Below are 14,463 nucleotides of genomic sequence, written 5' to 3'. Positions count from 1 at the left end.
GAAATGACAGCCTTCCAGCATTACATGGTCTTGTTAGAAATATGGCTAGTCATACCTTAAGCAGAAAAGACTGCTAACTGTTTCCCCCAACTGAAGTTACTTCATCTCAACAGTCCTGTGTGGAAACAGCAATCGATTTTAGTTACTGTCTGCTAAAATCATCTTCCTCTTACAAACAGAAATCTTCATCCTTTTCTGTTTCAGAGTAAATAGTACATACCAGCACTATTTTAAAATAACAAACACTTGATAGAAGAATAAAACTACATTTAAACACCAAAAAACTCTTAACCATCTCCGTGGAGATGTTGCCTGTGCAACGGCAAAGAGAATGACTGGGGTGGGCGGAGCCTAGGAGGGATCATGTGACCAGCTTTGCTGGGACTCTTTGCCATTTCCTGTTGGGGAAGAGAATATCCCACAAGTAAGGATGACGCCGTGGACCGGACACACCAATGTTGGAGAAAAATGTTATAGGTGTCCAAAACTTGCAAAATCAGTAGTTCCCTAAAATCTATGTTACAATAAACGTAGTTTAAAATGAACTTATGGAGCTATACTATTGTATTTCCCATTAATTAGCTTGTTACATTTTGGCAGACTAAAAGCTATTAGCTCACACGGACTTATCTAGGCAATCCTGTTGTTAGTACGGTATTTGCCAAAACTGTAAGAATATTGGCTTTTCCCAATGCAATATCTTGCTCTCTCTTCACTAATGCTATGAACTTTGAGTTCTCTAAAATACAAGTGTATAATTGGAATCCGCTATTAATGCAAACAATATTTTTCACTTTACACTACTCTTAAAGGAACATGAAACCCATATTTTTTTCTTTCATGATTTAAAAAGAGCATGCAATTTTAAACAACTTTCTAATTTACTTCTGTTATCTAATTTGCTTAATTCTCTTGATATACATTGCTGAAAAGCATATCTAGATAGGCTCAGTAGCTGCTGATTGGTTGCTGCACATAGATCCCTCGTGTGATTGGCTCATCCATATGCATTGCTATTTCTTAAATAAAGCATATGTAAAGAATGAAGCAAATTAGAAAATAGAAGTAAATTGGAATATTGTTTAAAATTATATTCTCTACTTGAATCATGAAATAATTTTTTTTGGTTTAGTGTCCCTTTATTCCTAAAGAAACAAAAAAGATTACATTTGAAATGAATGGTAATGAAAATACACTGATGTGCAAAAATAATAGCAAGAGTTAAAAGTTTTTGACATCTCTTACTGTACATGTGACCTGCAAAGCATACTGCAGTAGGTATGGTGCCATGCACATTTTCACCCCACGTCACCTTTTTGAGTTGCTGTGACAGGAAACCTGCAATAAATATTACTAGAATAATTCAAAATGTTCTACATTACAAAAAAGCTTTTATGCAAATGGATTATGCATTTCTATTCTCATAAAGGCGTTTCACAAAGGAGCGTATCATTTAGAAAGTATGAGCCGCAGAGGAGCAGGAGTACTAGTTATTATTAGTTACTTGGGCCCAATGAAAAAAGCATTGTCAGACCCACGAGAAATGGTCTGTTTTGTCTCACCGGTCCCGCAATCTGTGCGCCCGGCTATATTTTATAAAAAAGTGGGCTGACCCTACCAGTCCTGATGAGTGGCAATGTACCTTCCATAAGAAACAATTGGGATTGCTGCCTGATGAAGAATCCACCCATATCGCTAGTGAACTCAGATCTTGGCAATAGGGAGGGGCGTGCATTCAAAGCATATTTACACACCCTACAATGTGCACTCTCATAGAATGCTTGTATATTTGCTATGTATGTTATCACCATTGTTAAAGGGGGAAAAAACACCTTAATAACAAACATATAATAGCTTAGGAGTATGTAGTTTCTTGTATTTACTGTATGTATTTTACTGTTAAATACTATATTATGTATTTAAAGTCTTTTTGTGATTTAAATAAACAGGTTTTTTGAACTTTTGACGTATTGTCTTTTTAGGAAGATTTTGTGTACATGATATTAATGTTAATTATATCCGATTGAAGACCGTAACCGCTACTATGTAAACTTACTTTTCAAATATTGCTGTTGCACTATACAAAATGTGTTTTTAAAATAGAACATGTTTAATCAGAATATTATAAAAGTATCAAAATAAGTTTACATACTATTAATTTGCATGCCAATGAATGAAGAGCAAAAGCATAATTGAAAAAATATATTTAAAAAATGTTTTTTAGAATCATTTAATAAATCATATTTAAATGTTAAAGGAATATGATTCAGATAGAGCATGTCATTTTAAGACACTTTTAAATTCACTTCTATTTTCACATGTGCTTTTGTTCTCTTAGTATCCCTTGTTAAAAATGAATATGCACGTATCATACACTAGTGAGAGCTGCTGCTGATTGGTGCCTGCACACATTTGTCTCTTGTGATTGGCTAACTATATGTGTTCAGCTAGCTGTCAGTAGTGCAATGCTGTTCCTTCAGCAATGGATAACAAGATAATTAAGCAAATTTAATAATAGAAGTAAATTGGAAAGTTGTTTAAATTGTATATTCTATCCAAATCATGAAAGAACATTTTGGAGTTTACTATCCCTTTAATTAATATTTAATATGTATGGAAATACATCTCCAACTTATCCAGAGTTTTTGTTTATCTTTCTCAGCTGTTACGGAAGCAGGGAAAGCGGGAGAAAGTCTTGCTCAAGACTTTTTCCGAGAAGAATACATCCTGAACAATGCCATTGGTAAGAATGTTTTTTTTAAATTTATCCATGTCAAACAGTTCTATCAGTATCACTGAGTTCTTAGTGTGTTATTGTTAGTGCTCTACAAATAATAATAATAATGATAATACTAAAATAATAATTGGTACCTGGTGTATAATCCACAATGCCTTTTTGATATTATGGTATAGTAGCCCAAGCCAAAACCCTAAATTACTTTGCTTTCTTTTCTTTTTCTTTTTTTGTGCCACAGATAACAACACCTTTTAAGCCTTAACCTTAAGGTTATATCTACACCTGTGCTGGTAGATAACTTTGTTGGATTTACAGTTGACTTTTGATTAAAAGATTAAAATATTTCTCTTATTTTAACCCATTATAGAAGCTAGTAAAGCTCTGTATCTTTATGCTGGGTGCCGCCATCTTGGAACAAGTGTATTGTTACATCCAGCTGTACCTTGCACTTTGGATTAGCTTGCATTATAGAAAGAGCAAGGTTTACATTTTTGCAGTTTTCTAAAGAATTTAAAAGAAAACAAACAAAAACGTAGGAGTAATATAGAGCAGTGTAACCAGCTCCCATTCCGTACTGTGCACCCTACACTGAAGTGCATGATAAAGCTTGTCAAGAAGACAACAATATCCCCTGTGAATGTGCACTGCTTGTGCCACATGGTGCAACAATGCTTGAGCATTGCCCAGTGCAGAGATGTTCTACTTCACTTACCAGTAAAGTGATAAAATAAAAGAATGGCTTTGAAGAGAGCTGGAGGCACAGGAGGAAAATAATAAGCATGGTGAGTAGTAACCCAGCTATTGTAGTTGTACCCAGCAGTTATGTCCCTTTAAGTTTGCACTGACTTCTAAAAATATGTAAATGAGACTCAATCCTAGCCAGATGCCCTCCAGTTAGAAGCTGTAGAAATACTTCTGTTTAATTTAAAAATTAGAAATATCCACACAAAATAAACAACGAAAAAAAAGGTCTCCTTATTATGCTTTAAATAAGTAGAAAACAACATAGAAGAGGGTTTTTCATGGAATCTCCAGCATGCCAAGACCTGACAAGATCAAGCCACCGTACTCAAGAAAAGAAACATTTCTTTTGGATTTTGGAAAGTACCTTTTTGCACTCTTATGTGTTTACAACGTGCCTTTCAGGAATGCCCCTTGCTGCATGCATTTTTTTTAATTTTCTATTGAAAGACTGTACAGCCAATCAGTTGTTGCTGTTACACTTGCCCCAGACCCAGCAGCTTGTGCTCCTGCACCTCTGCAGTAAAATCTAAAGAAACTTAACAGGATATTAAAGACTTCTTGTCTTTGTGTAATAAAGTTGTGCTTGTCCACACTCTTAAAAGAACAAAGCAAATCCTGTAATTTATGTTTTCAAAATGCTGCAAATTGCCTAAACCAGGTATTTGATTTTGAAAGCAGGTTACAGAATTAGCTTTTTGGCCTTTCTACAGAGTATAGTACAAGCACCATAAACATAAGCAAAAAGTGTGTAATGTCCCTTTTAATAACATTTCAATCAGGGCTAGAGATCATGAACGTCCCCAGTGCCCTATAAGGAGTATGCAATAACTGTATATATAAGAGGACACCTTACTACTCACCAAGCTGGATGGTGCCTTGTAGCCTTTTTCATATGTTTCCGTCCTTGAACACATGCATGCTCACCCTATAGTAGGTTGGGTCTATAACTTCTAGATAGAGCTAATCAATATGCCCACAGCTGATCACAGTTGAAGGTCAAATGGCTTTGTGTGTGCCGTTGAGAAGGAGATTAGCTATTCCTGATTGAGTTTACAAGTCATTTTAGGAGGGGGTGATCCTTTTTGCAACTCAGTGATTCTGTTTTTGAATTGTCTTTATTTTTGCCAGACATGTTGTTGTTATATCTTTCACTTGGATGTTTTATGTTGAACTAAGTAATTACAACTGGATAAACAAAAACAAAATTTATGCTTACCTGATAAATTCATTTCTCCTGTAGTGTGGTCAGTCCACGGGTCATCATTACTTCTGGGATATTATCTCCTCCCCTACAGGAAGTGCAAGAGGATTCACCCAGCAGAGCTGCCATATAGCTCCTCCCCTCTACGTCACCTCCAGTCATTCGACCAAAGGACCAACGAGAAAGGAGAAGCCGAAGGGTGTAGTGGTGACTGGAGTATAATCCAAAATTTTTTTTAGCCTGCCATAAAAAACAGGGCGGGCCGTGGACTGACCACACTACAGGAGAAATGAATTTATCAGGTAAGCATAAATTTTGTTTTCTCCTGTTAAGTGTGGTCAGTCCACGGGTCATCATTACTTCTGGGATACCAATACCAAAGCAAAAGTACACGGATGACGGGAGGGACAGGCAGGCTCTTTATACGGAGGGAACCACTGCCTGAAGAACCTTTCTCCCAAAAACAGCCTCCGAAGAAGCAAAAGTGTCAAATTTGTAAAATTTGGAAAAAGTATGAAGAGAAGACCAAGTTGCAGCCTTGCAAATCTGTTCAACAGAAGCCTCATTCTTAAAGGCCCAAGTGGAAGCCACAGCTCTAGTAGAATGAGCTGTAATTCTTTCAGGAGGCTGCTGTCCAGCAGTCTCATAGGCTAATCGTATTATGCTACGAAGCCAAAAAGAGAGAGAGGTAGCCGAAGCTTTTTGACCTCTCCTCTGACCAGAATAAACGACAAACAGGGAAGACGTTTGACGAAAATCCTTAGTTGCCTGTAGATAAAATTTCAGGGCACGGACTACATCTAGATTGTGTAGCAGACGTTCCTTCTTCGAGGAAGGATTAGGACACAAAGATGGAACAACAATCTCTTGATTGATATTCCTGTTAGTGACCACCTTAGGTAGGAACCCAGGTTTAGTACGCAGAACTACCTTGTCTGAATGAAAAATCAGATAAGGAGAATCACAATGTAAGGCAGATAACTCAGAAACTCTTCGAGCCGAGGAAATAGCCATTAAAAACAGAACTTTCCAAGATAACAACTTGATATCAATGGAATGAAGGGGTTCAAACGGAACACCCTGTAAAACATTAAGAACTAAGTTCAAACTCCATGGCGGAGCAACAGTTTTAAACACAGGCTTGATCCTAGCTAAAGCCTGACAAAAAGCTTGAACGTCCGGAACTTCTGACAGACGTTTGTGTAAAAGAATGGACAGAGCTGAAATCTGTCCCTTTAAAGAACTAGCAGATAACCCCTTTTCTAAACCTTCTTGTAGAAAAGACAATATCCTTGGAATCCTAACCTTACTCCATGAGTAACTCTTGGATTCGCACCAATATAAGTATTTACGCCATATTTTATGGTAAATCCTTCTGGTAACAGGCTTCCTAGCCTGTATTAAGGTATCAATAACTGGCTCAGAAAAACCACGTTTTGATAAAATCAAGCGTTCAATTTCCAAGCAGTCAGCTTCAGAGAAGTTAGATTTTGATGTTTGAATGGACCCTGGATCAGAAGTTCCTGGTTCAGAGGTAGAGACCAAGGCGGACAGGATGACATGTCCACTAGATCTGCATACCAAGTCCTGCGTGGCCATGCAGGTGCTATTAGAATCACTGATGCTCTCTCCTGTTTGATTCTGGCAATCAATCGAGGAAGCATCGGGAAGGGTGGAAACACATAAGCCATCCCGAAGGTCCAAGGTGCTGTCAAAGCATCTATCAGAACCGCTCCCGGATCCCTGGATCTGGACCCGTAGCGAGGAAGCTTGGCGTTCTGACGAGACGCCATGAGATCTATCTCTGGTTTGCCCCAACGTCGAAGTATCTGGGCAAAGACCTTCGGATGAAGTTCCCACTCCCCCGGATGAAAAGTCTGACGACTTAAGAAATCCGCCTCCCAGTTCTCCACTCCCGGGATGTGGATTGCAGACAGGTGGCAAGAGTGAGACTCTGCCCAGCGAATTATCTTTGATACTTCCATCATTGCTAGGGAGCTTCTTGTCCCTCCCTGATGGTTGATGTAAGCTACAGTCGTGATGTTGTCCGACTGAAACCTGATGAACCCCCGAGTTGTTAACTGGGGCCAAGCCAGAAGGGCATTGAGAACTGCTCTCAATTCCAGAATGTTTATTGGAAGGAGACTCTCCTCCTGATTCCATAGTCCCTGAGCCTTCAGAGAATTCCAGACAGCACCCCAACCTAGAAGGCTGGCGTCTGTTGTTACAATTGTCCAGTCTGGCCTGCTGAATGGCATTCCCCTGGACAGGTGTGGCCGATAAAGCCACCATAGAAGAGAATTTCTGGTCTCTTGATTCAGATTCAGAGTGGGGGACAAATCTGAGTAATCCCCATTCCACTGACTTAGCATGCACAATTGCAGCGGTCTGAGATGTAGGCGTGCAAAAGGTACTATGTCCATTGCCGCTACCATTAAGCCGATCACCTCCATGCATTGAGCTACTGACGGGTGTTGAATGGAATGAAGGACCCGGCATGCATTTTGAAGTTTTGTTAACCTGTCTTCTGTCAGGTAAATCTTCATTTCTACAGAATCTATCAGAGTCCCCAAGAAGGGAACTCTTGTGAGTGGAAAGAGAGAACTCTTCTTTTCGTTCACCTTCCATCCATGCGACCTTAGAAATGCCAGTACTAACTCTGTATGAGACTTGGCAGTTTGAAAGCTTGAAGCTTGTATCAGAATGTCGTCTAGGTACGGAGCTACCGAAATTCCTCGCGGTCTTAGTACCGCCAGAAGAGTACCCAGAACCTTTGTGAAGATTCTTGGAGCTGTAGCCAATCCGAATGGAAGAGCTACAAACTGGTAATGCCTGTCTAGAAAGGCAAACCTTAGATACCGGTAATGATTTCTGTGAATCGGTATGTGAAGGTAAGCATCCTTTAAGTCCACTGTGGTCATGTACTGACCCTCTTGGATCATGGGCAAAATTGTTCGAATCGTTTCCATCTTGAACGATGGAACTCTTAGGAATTTGTTTAGGATCTTTAAATCCAAGATTGGCCTGAAAGTTCCCTCTTTTTTGGGAACTACCAACAGATTTGAGTAAAACCCTTGTCCTTGTTCCGACCGCGGAACTGGATGGATCACTCCCATTAATAAAAGATCTTGTACGCAGCGTAGGAACGCTTCTTTCTTTATTTGGTTTGTTGACAACCTTGACAGATGAAATCTCCCTTTTGGGGGAGAGGATTTGAAGTCCAGAAGGTATCCCTGAGATATGATCTCTAACGCCCAGAGATCCTGAACATCTCTTGCCCAAGCCTGGGCGAAGAGAGAAAGTCTGCCCCCTACTAGATCCGGTCCCGGATCGGGGGCCCTCGATTCATGCTGTCTTAGGGGCAGCAGCAGGTTTCCTGGCCTGCTTGCCCTTGTTCCAGGACTGGTTAGGTTTCCAGCCTTGTCTGTAGCGAGCAACAGCTCCTTCCTGTTTTGGTGCAGAGGAAGTTGATGCTGTTCCTGCTTTAAAATTACGAAAGGAACGAAAATTAGACTGTCTAGCCCTAGGTTTGGCTTTGTCCTGAGGCAGGGCATGGCCCTTACCTCCTGTAATGTCAGCGATAATCTCCTTCAAACCGGGCCCGAATAAGGTCTGCCCTTTGAAAGGTATATTAAGCAATTTAGATTTAGAAGTAACATCAGCTGACCAGGATTTTAGCCACAGCGCTCTGCGTGCCTGAATGGCAAATCCGGAATTCTTAGCCGTAAGTTTAGTTAAATGTACTACGGCATCTGAAATAAATGAGTTAGCTAACTTAAGGGTTCTAAGTTTGAGTGTAATCTCATCTAGTGTAGATGATTCAAGTGTCTCTTCCCGAGACTCAAACCAAAATGCTGCTGCAGCCGTGACAGGCGCAATACATGCAAGAGGTTGCAATATAAAACCTTGTTGAACAAACATTTTCTTAAGGTAACCCTCTAATTTTTTATCCATTGGATCTGAAAAGGCACAGCTATCCTCCACCGGGATAGTGGTACGCTTAGCTAAAGTAGAAACTGCTCCCTCCACCTTAGGGACCGTTTGCCATAAGTCCCGTGTGGTGGCGTCTATTGGAAACATTTTTCTAAATATCGGAGGAGGTGAGAACGGCACACCGGGCCTATCCCACTCCTTAGTAACAATTTGAGTAAGTCTCTTAGGTATAGGAAAAACATCAGTACTCGCCGGTACCGCAAAATATTTATTCAACCTACACATTTTCTCTGGTATTGCAACTGTGTTACAATCATTCAGAGCCGCTAACACCTCCCCTAGTAATACACGGAGGTTTTCCAGCTTAAATTTAAAATTTGAAATATCTGAATCCAGTCTGTTTGGATCAGAACCGTCACCCACAGAATGAAGTTCTCCGTCCTCATGTTCTGCCGCCTGTGACGCAGTGTCTGACATGGCCCTAATATTATCAGCGCACTCTGTTCTCACCCCAGAGTGATCACGCTTGCCTCTAAGTTCTGGTAATTTAGCCAAAACTTCAGTCATAACAGTAGCCATATCCTGTAATGTGATTTGAAATGGCCGCCCAGATGTACTCGGCGCTACAATATCACGCACCTCCCGAGCGGGAGATGCAGGTACTGACACGTGAAGCGAGTTAGTCGGCATAACTCTCCCCTCGTTGTCTGGTGAAATATGTTCAATTTGTACAGATTGACTTTTATTTAAAGTAGCATCAATACAGTTAGTACATAAATTTCTATTGGGCTCCACTTTGGCATTAGCACATATAGTACATGTATCTTCCTCTGAATCAGACATGTTTAACACACTAGCAATTAACTAGCAACTTGGAAATGCTTTTTCAAGTAATTTACCAGTTGAAAATAATTAAGTTATAGCATCAAATCTTTGTAAGAAATATACCATTTTAGCAAAGGATTGTTCCCATTAGCAAAGGATAACTAACCCTGGCAGCAGAAAAAATACACAAATAAACGTTTTTTATCACAGTCAACTACACTCTTCACAGCTCTGCTGTGATGATTACCTCCCTCAAAAAAGGCTTTGGAGATCCCTGAGTTCTGTAGAGATGAACCGGATCATGCAGGAAGAAAATGAACCTCTGACTGAGTTTTTTGATGCGTAGTAAAAGCGCCAAAAATGGCCCCTCCCCCTCACACATAACAGTGAGAGAGATCAGTGAACTGCTTTAATTTAAACAAAACTATTGCCAAGTGGAAAAAATAGTGCCCAAAACATTTTTTCACCCAGTACCTCAGAGAAATAAACGTTTTTACATGCCAGCAAAAAAACGTTTAACCTCAATAAATTAATTGTTATTTAAAACCTATTGCAAGTCCCTGCAAATTAGGTTAAGTCTATGCATACAGTATAAATCCAGTGAAGTACCATTCCCCAGAATACTGAAGTGTAAAATATACATACATGACAGCCTGATACCAGCTACATCTACTGCATTTAAGGCTGAGTTTACATTATAACGGTATGGCAGGATTTTCTCATCAATTCCATGTCAGAAAATAACAAACTGCTACATACCTCTTTGCAGATTAATCTGCCCGCTGTCCCCTGATCTGAAGTTTACCTCTCCTCAGATGGCCGAGAAACAGCAATATGATCTTAACTACTCCGGCTAAAATCATAGAAAAAACTCAGGTAGATTCTTCTTCAAATTCTACCAGAGAATGAATAACACACTCCGGTGCTATTTATAAAATAACAAACTTTTGATTGAAGGTAATAAACTAATTAAATCACCACAGTCCTCTCACACATCCTATCTATTCGTTGGGTGCAAGAGAATGACTGGGGGTGACGTAGAGGGGAGGAGCTATATGGCAGCTCTGCTGGGTGAATCCTCTTGCACTTCCTGTAGGGGAGGAGATAATATCCCAGAAGTAATGATGACCCGTGGACTGACCACACTTAACAGGAGAAAACTGTTTTATTTCAGGCTGCAAATCAAGAAAATGTGATTATTTTCAAGGGGGTGATTCTTTTCACTACCCACTTTCGATTCTTAAAAAAATCCATTGAATATATGTGTATTTTACAGTATCTATTTCTCTTTTCAATATCTTATATTTAATATTTACAGAACGCGTCTTAAGATAACTAATTCTTCATTTTTGCTAACCCAACAAAGTGTTAGACCTTAAGCGACCAACCCAAATTGCGTTACACAATTTTACATTCCTAGCTCCCTTCAATGGGTCTCCTAGTAAACCTTGTGATAGTGATAAAAGTAGATAAAGCAAGCGCCAAAAAGGCTAAGGTGAATGTACAAAGTATAAAATACAAATTAATCTAAACTTCATGGATCCATGATTCACAAAAATAAAATATTAAATAAACAGTTATAGTAAAAACAGCAACAGTCTATTAGAAACAACAACAATTTTCACATACAGTTGGAAATAAGTGGCCAATGCATATATTGTTGTAAAAATGTCCCAGTAAAATTATTTAATATTTTATTTTTGTGAATCATGGATCCATGAATTTTAGCTTAATTTGTGTTTTATACTGTGTACAATAAAATTGTGACCTTTATACATTCACCTTAGCCTTTTTGGCTCTCGCTTCATCTACTTTTATCACAATTTCCATTCCATTGTTCTTCACATAGAAAATAATGTACATTTTAATAAAAAAATAATAACAAAATATATATATTTATTAATAGATATATAGGTATAGATGTGTGTATGTATTTAAAATAAAATAACATTTCCCTGTATGTGAAGAAAATTGAATGTGAAATATTGCTAACTCCTTTCTGTTTAGCGTGCGAGCGATAAGTGTTAGGTTTTTTCTTCAGCGCCCTCCATTAAAGTCTATGGGGAGAAGAAGCATGTACGGTTGTAATATCTGAAGTCCTAAAGTTAGTGCACGTTGGGCCCAGAATATTTTTATTGCAAGAAAGGAACCAAGAACAATTTGGGATCAATCCTGTGTGATGACCACCCTTGCATAGGTTGTCCTTATAGCACAGTGGAGAACCTCGTATTGATTGTTTATTTTTTTGGTCAGCCTGCTTGTTTTTTTCTCTGTTGAGCACATCACCTGTTTACCGTTATAAATTTTAATTAGATATATAGCTAACAGGGTTCATTAAAGGGACAGTATACATCAATTTTAATGTAACTGCATGTTATAGACACAACTATAAATAATAATATGCATAGATACTGATATAAAAATCAGGGCTCAAAATTTCAGGTCGTGAGCTACTAGCCAGGCCAAAATGTTACTCGCCACACCCACTACTCTACCCCCTCTTTGCATATGTTTAGCCATTGTGAAACACATTATTGTGCAGTCATTATTAACCCCTTAAGGACCAGCGACGTACCCTGTATGTCACTGGTCTTTTTCTCCAACATTGGTGTGTCCGGTCCACGGCGTCATCCTTACTTGTGGGATATTCTCTTCCCCAACAGGAAATGGCAAAGAGTCCCAGCAAAGCTGGCCATATAGTCCCTCCTAGGCTCCGCCCACCCCAGTCATTCTATTTGCCGTTGCACAGGCAACATCTCCACGGAGATGGTTAAGAGTTTTTTGGTGTTTAAATGTAGTTTTTATTCTTCTATCAAGTGTTTGTTATTTTAAAATAGTGCTGGTATGTACTATTTACTCTGAAACAGAAAAGGATGAAGATTTCTGTTTGTGAGAGGAAGATGATTTTAGCAGACAGTAACTAAAATCGATTGCTGTTTCCACATAGGACTGTTGAGATGAAGTAACTTCAGTTGGGGGAAACAGTTAGCAGACTTTTCTGCTTAAGGTATGACTAGCCATATTTCTAACAAGACCATGTAATGCTGGAAGGCTGTCATTCCCCCTCATGGGGACCGGTAAGCCATTTTCTTAGTCAAACAAACAGAATAAAGGGCTTATTATGGGCTAAAAAACTGGTAGACATTTTTATGGGCTAAATCGATTGCTTTATTTGGGCATTTTATTCAGATTTAGGCTGACAATTTGCATTTATAAACTTGGGGAACGTTTATTAAACGGCAGGCACTGTGTTAGACACTTTTTCCAGTCAGGGGGCCTTCCTAGTTATAGACTGAGACTCATTTTCGCGCCATTACTGCGCAGTTGTTTTTTGAGAGCAGGGCATGCAGATGCATGTGTGAGGATCTAAAAATTGCTGGAAAAGCTTCTAGAAGGCGTCAATTGGTATCGTATTCCCCTCTGGGCTTGGTTGGGTCTCAGCAAAGACTATAGCTGGGACTGTATAGGGGTTAAATTTAAAAACGGCTCCGGTTCCGTTATTTTAAGGGTTAAAGCTCTGAAATTTGGTGTGCAATACTATTAATGCTTTAAGACACTGTGGTGAAATTTTGGTAATTTTTGAACAATTCCTTCATACTTTTTCACATATTCAGTAATAAAGTGTTTTCTGTTTAAAATTTAAAGAGACAGTAACGGTTTTGTTTTAAAACGTTTTTTGTGCTTTGTTGACAAGTTTAAGCCTGTTTAACATGTCTGTACCTTCAGATAAGCTATGTTCTATATGTATGAAAGCCAATGTGTCTCCCCATTTAAATTTATGTGATAATTGTGCCATAGCGTCCAAACAAAGTAAGGACAGTACTGCCACAGATATTGAAATTGCCCAAGATGATTCCTCAGATGAGGGGAGTAAACATGATACTACATCATCTCCTACTGTGTCTACACCAGTTTTGCCCACGCAGGAGGCCCCTAGTACATCTAGTGCGCCAATGCTTATTACCATGCAACAATTAACGGCTGTAATGGATAACTCCATAGCAAATATTTTATCCAAAATGCCTACTTATCAGAGAAAGCGCGATTGCTCTGTTTTAAACACTGAAGAGCAAGAGGGCGCTGATAATTGTTCTGTCATACCCTCACACCAATCTGAAGGGGCCATGAGGGAGGTTTTGTCAGATGGAGAAATCTCAGATTCAGGAAAAATTTCTCATCAAGCTGAACCTGATGTTGTGACATTTAAATTTAAATTAGAACATCTCCGCGCACTGCTTAAGGAGGTGTTATCTACTCTGGATGATTGTGACAACTTGGTCATTCCAGAGAAATTATGCAAGATAGACAAGTTCCTAGAGGTTCCGGTGCACCCCGACGCTTTTCCTATACCCAAGCGGGTGGCGGACATAGTAAATAAGGAGTGGGAAAAGCCCGGCATACCTTTTGTTCCCCCCCCTATATTTAAGAAATTATTTCCTATAGTCGACCCCAGAAAGGACTTATGGCAGACAGTCCCTAAGGTCGAGGGGGCAGTTTCTACTCTAAACAAACGCACTACTATTCCTATCGAAGATAGTTGTGCTTTCAAAGATCCTATGGATAAAAAATTGGAAGGTTTGCTTAAAAAGATTTTTGTACAGCAAGGTTACCTTCTACAACCAATTTCGTGCATTGTTCCTATCACTACAGCAGCGTGGTTCTGGTTCGAGGAACTAGAAAAGTCGCTCAGAAGAGAGACTCCATATGAGGAGGTTATGGACAGACTTCACGCACTTAAATTGGCTAACTCTTTTATTTTAGATGCCGCTTTGGAATTAGCTAGATTAGCGGCGAAAAATTCAGGGTTTGCTATCGTGGCGCGGAGAGCGCTTTGGCTAAGTCTTGGTCAGCGGATGTGTCATCCAAGACAAAATTGCTTAACATCCCTTTCAAAGGTAAAACTCTATTTGGACCAGAATTGAAAGAGATTATTTTAGACATCACTGGGGGAAAGGGCCACGCCCTTCCACAAGATAGGTCTTTTAAGGCTAAAAATAAGTCTAATTTTCGTCCCTTTCGCAAT

At 39.3% G+C, this 14,463-nt stretch overlaps 1 protein-coding gene across 1 annotated transcript in view; it reads left to right on the top strand.

Annotated features, from left to right (window-relative positions):
• The window catches only part of HIBCH (3-hydroxyisobutyryl-CoA hydrolase), a gene marked incomplete in the record, with an annotated part of 371,527 nt that overhangs the window by 30,492 nt on the left and 326,572 nt on the right, over positions 1–14,463 (top strand). The window contains 1 exon segment of the mRNA XM_053698615.1: positions 2,663–2,743. Within this exon segment, the coding sequence (XP_053554590.1) occupies positions 2,663–2,743 (81 nt within the window).

Source organism: Bombina bombina, chromosome 1, assembly GCF_027579735.1.
Source record: "Bombina bombina isolate aBomBom1 chromosome 1, aBomBom1.pri, whole genome shotgun sequence".
NCBI lineage: Eukaryota > Metazoa > Chordata > Amphibia > Anura > Bombinatoridae > Bombina > Bombina bombina.
The sequence above is the reverse complement of the archived record's forward strand: the minus strand, read 5'-3'. Positions and strand labels throughout refer to the sequence as shown.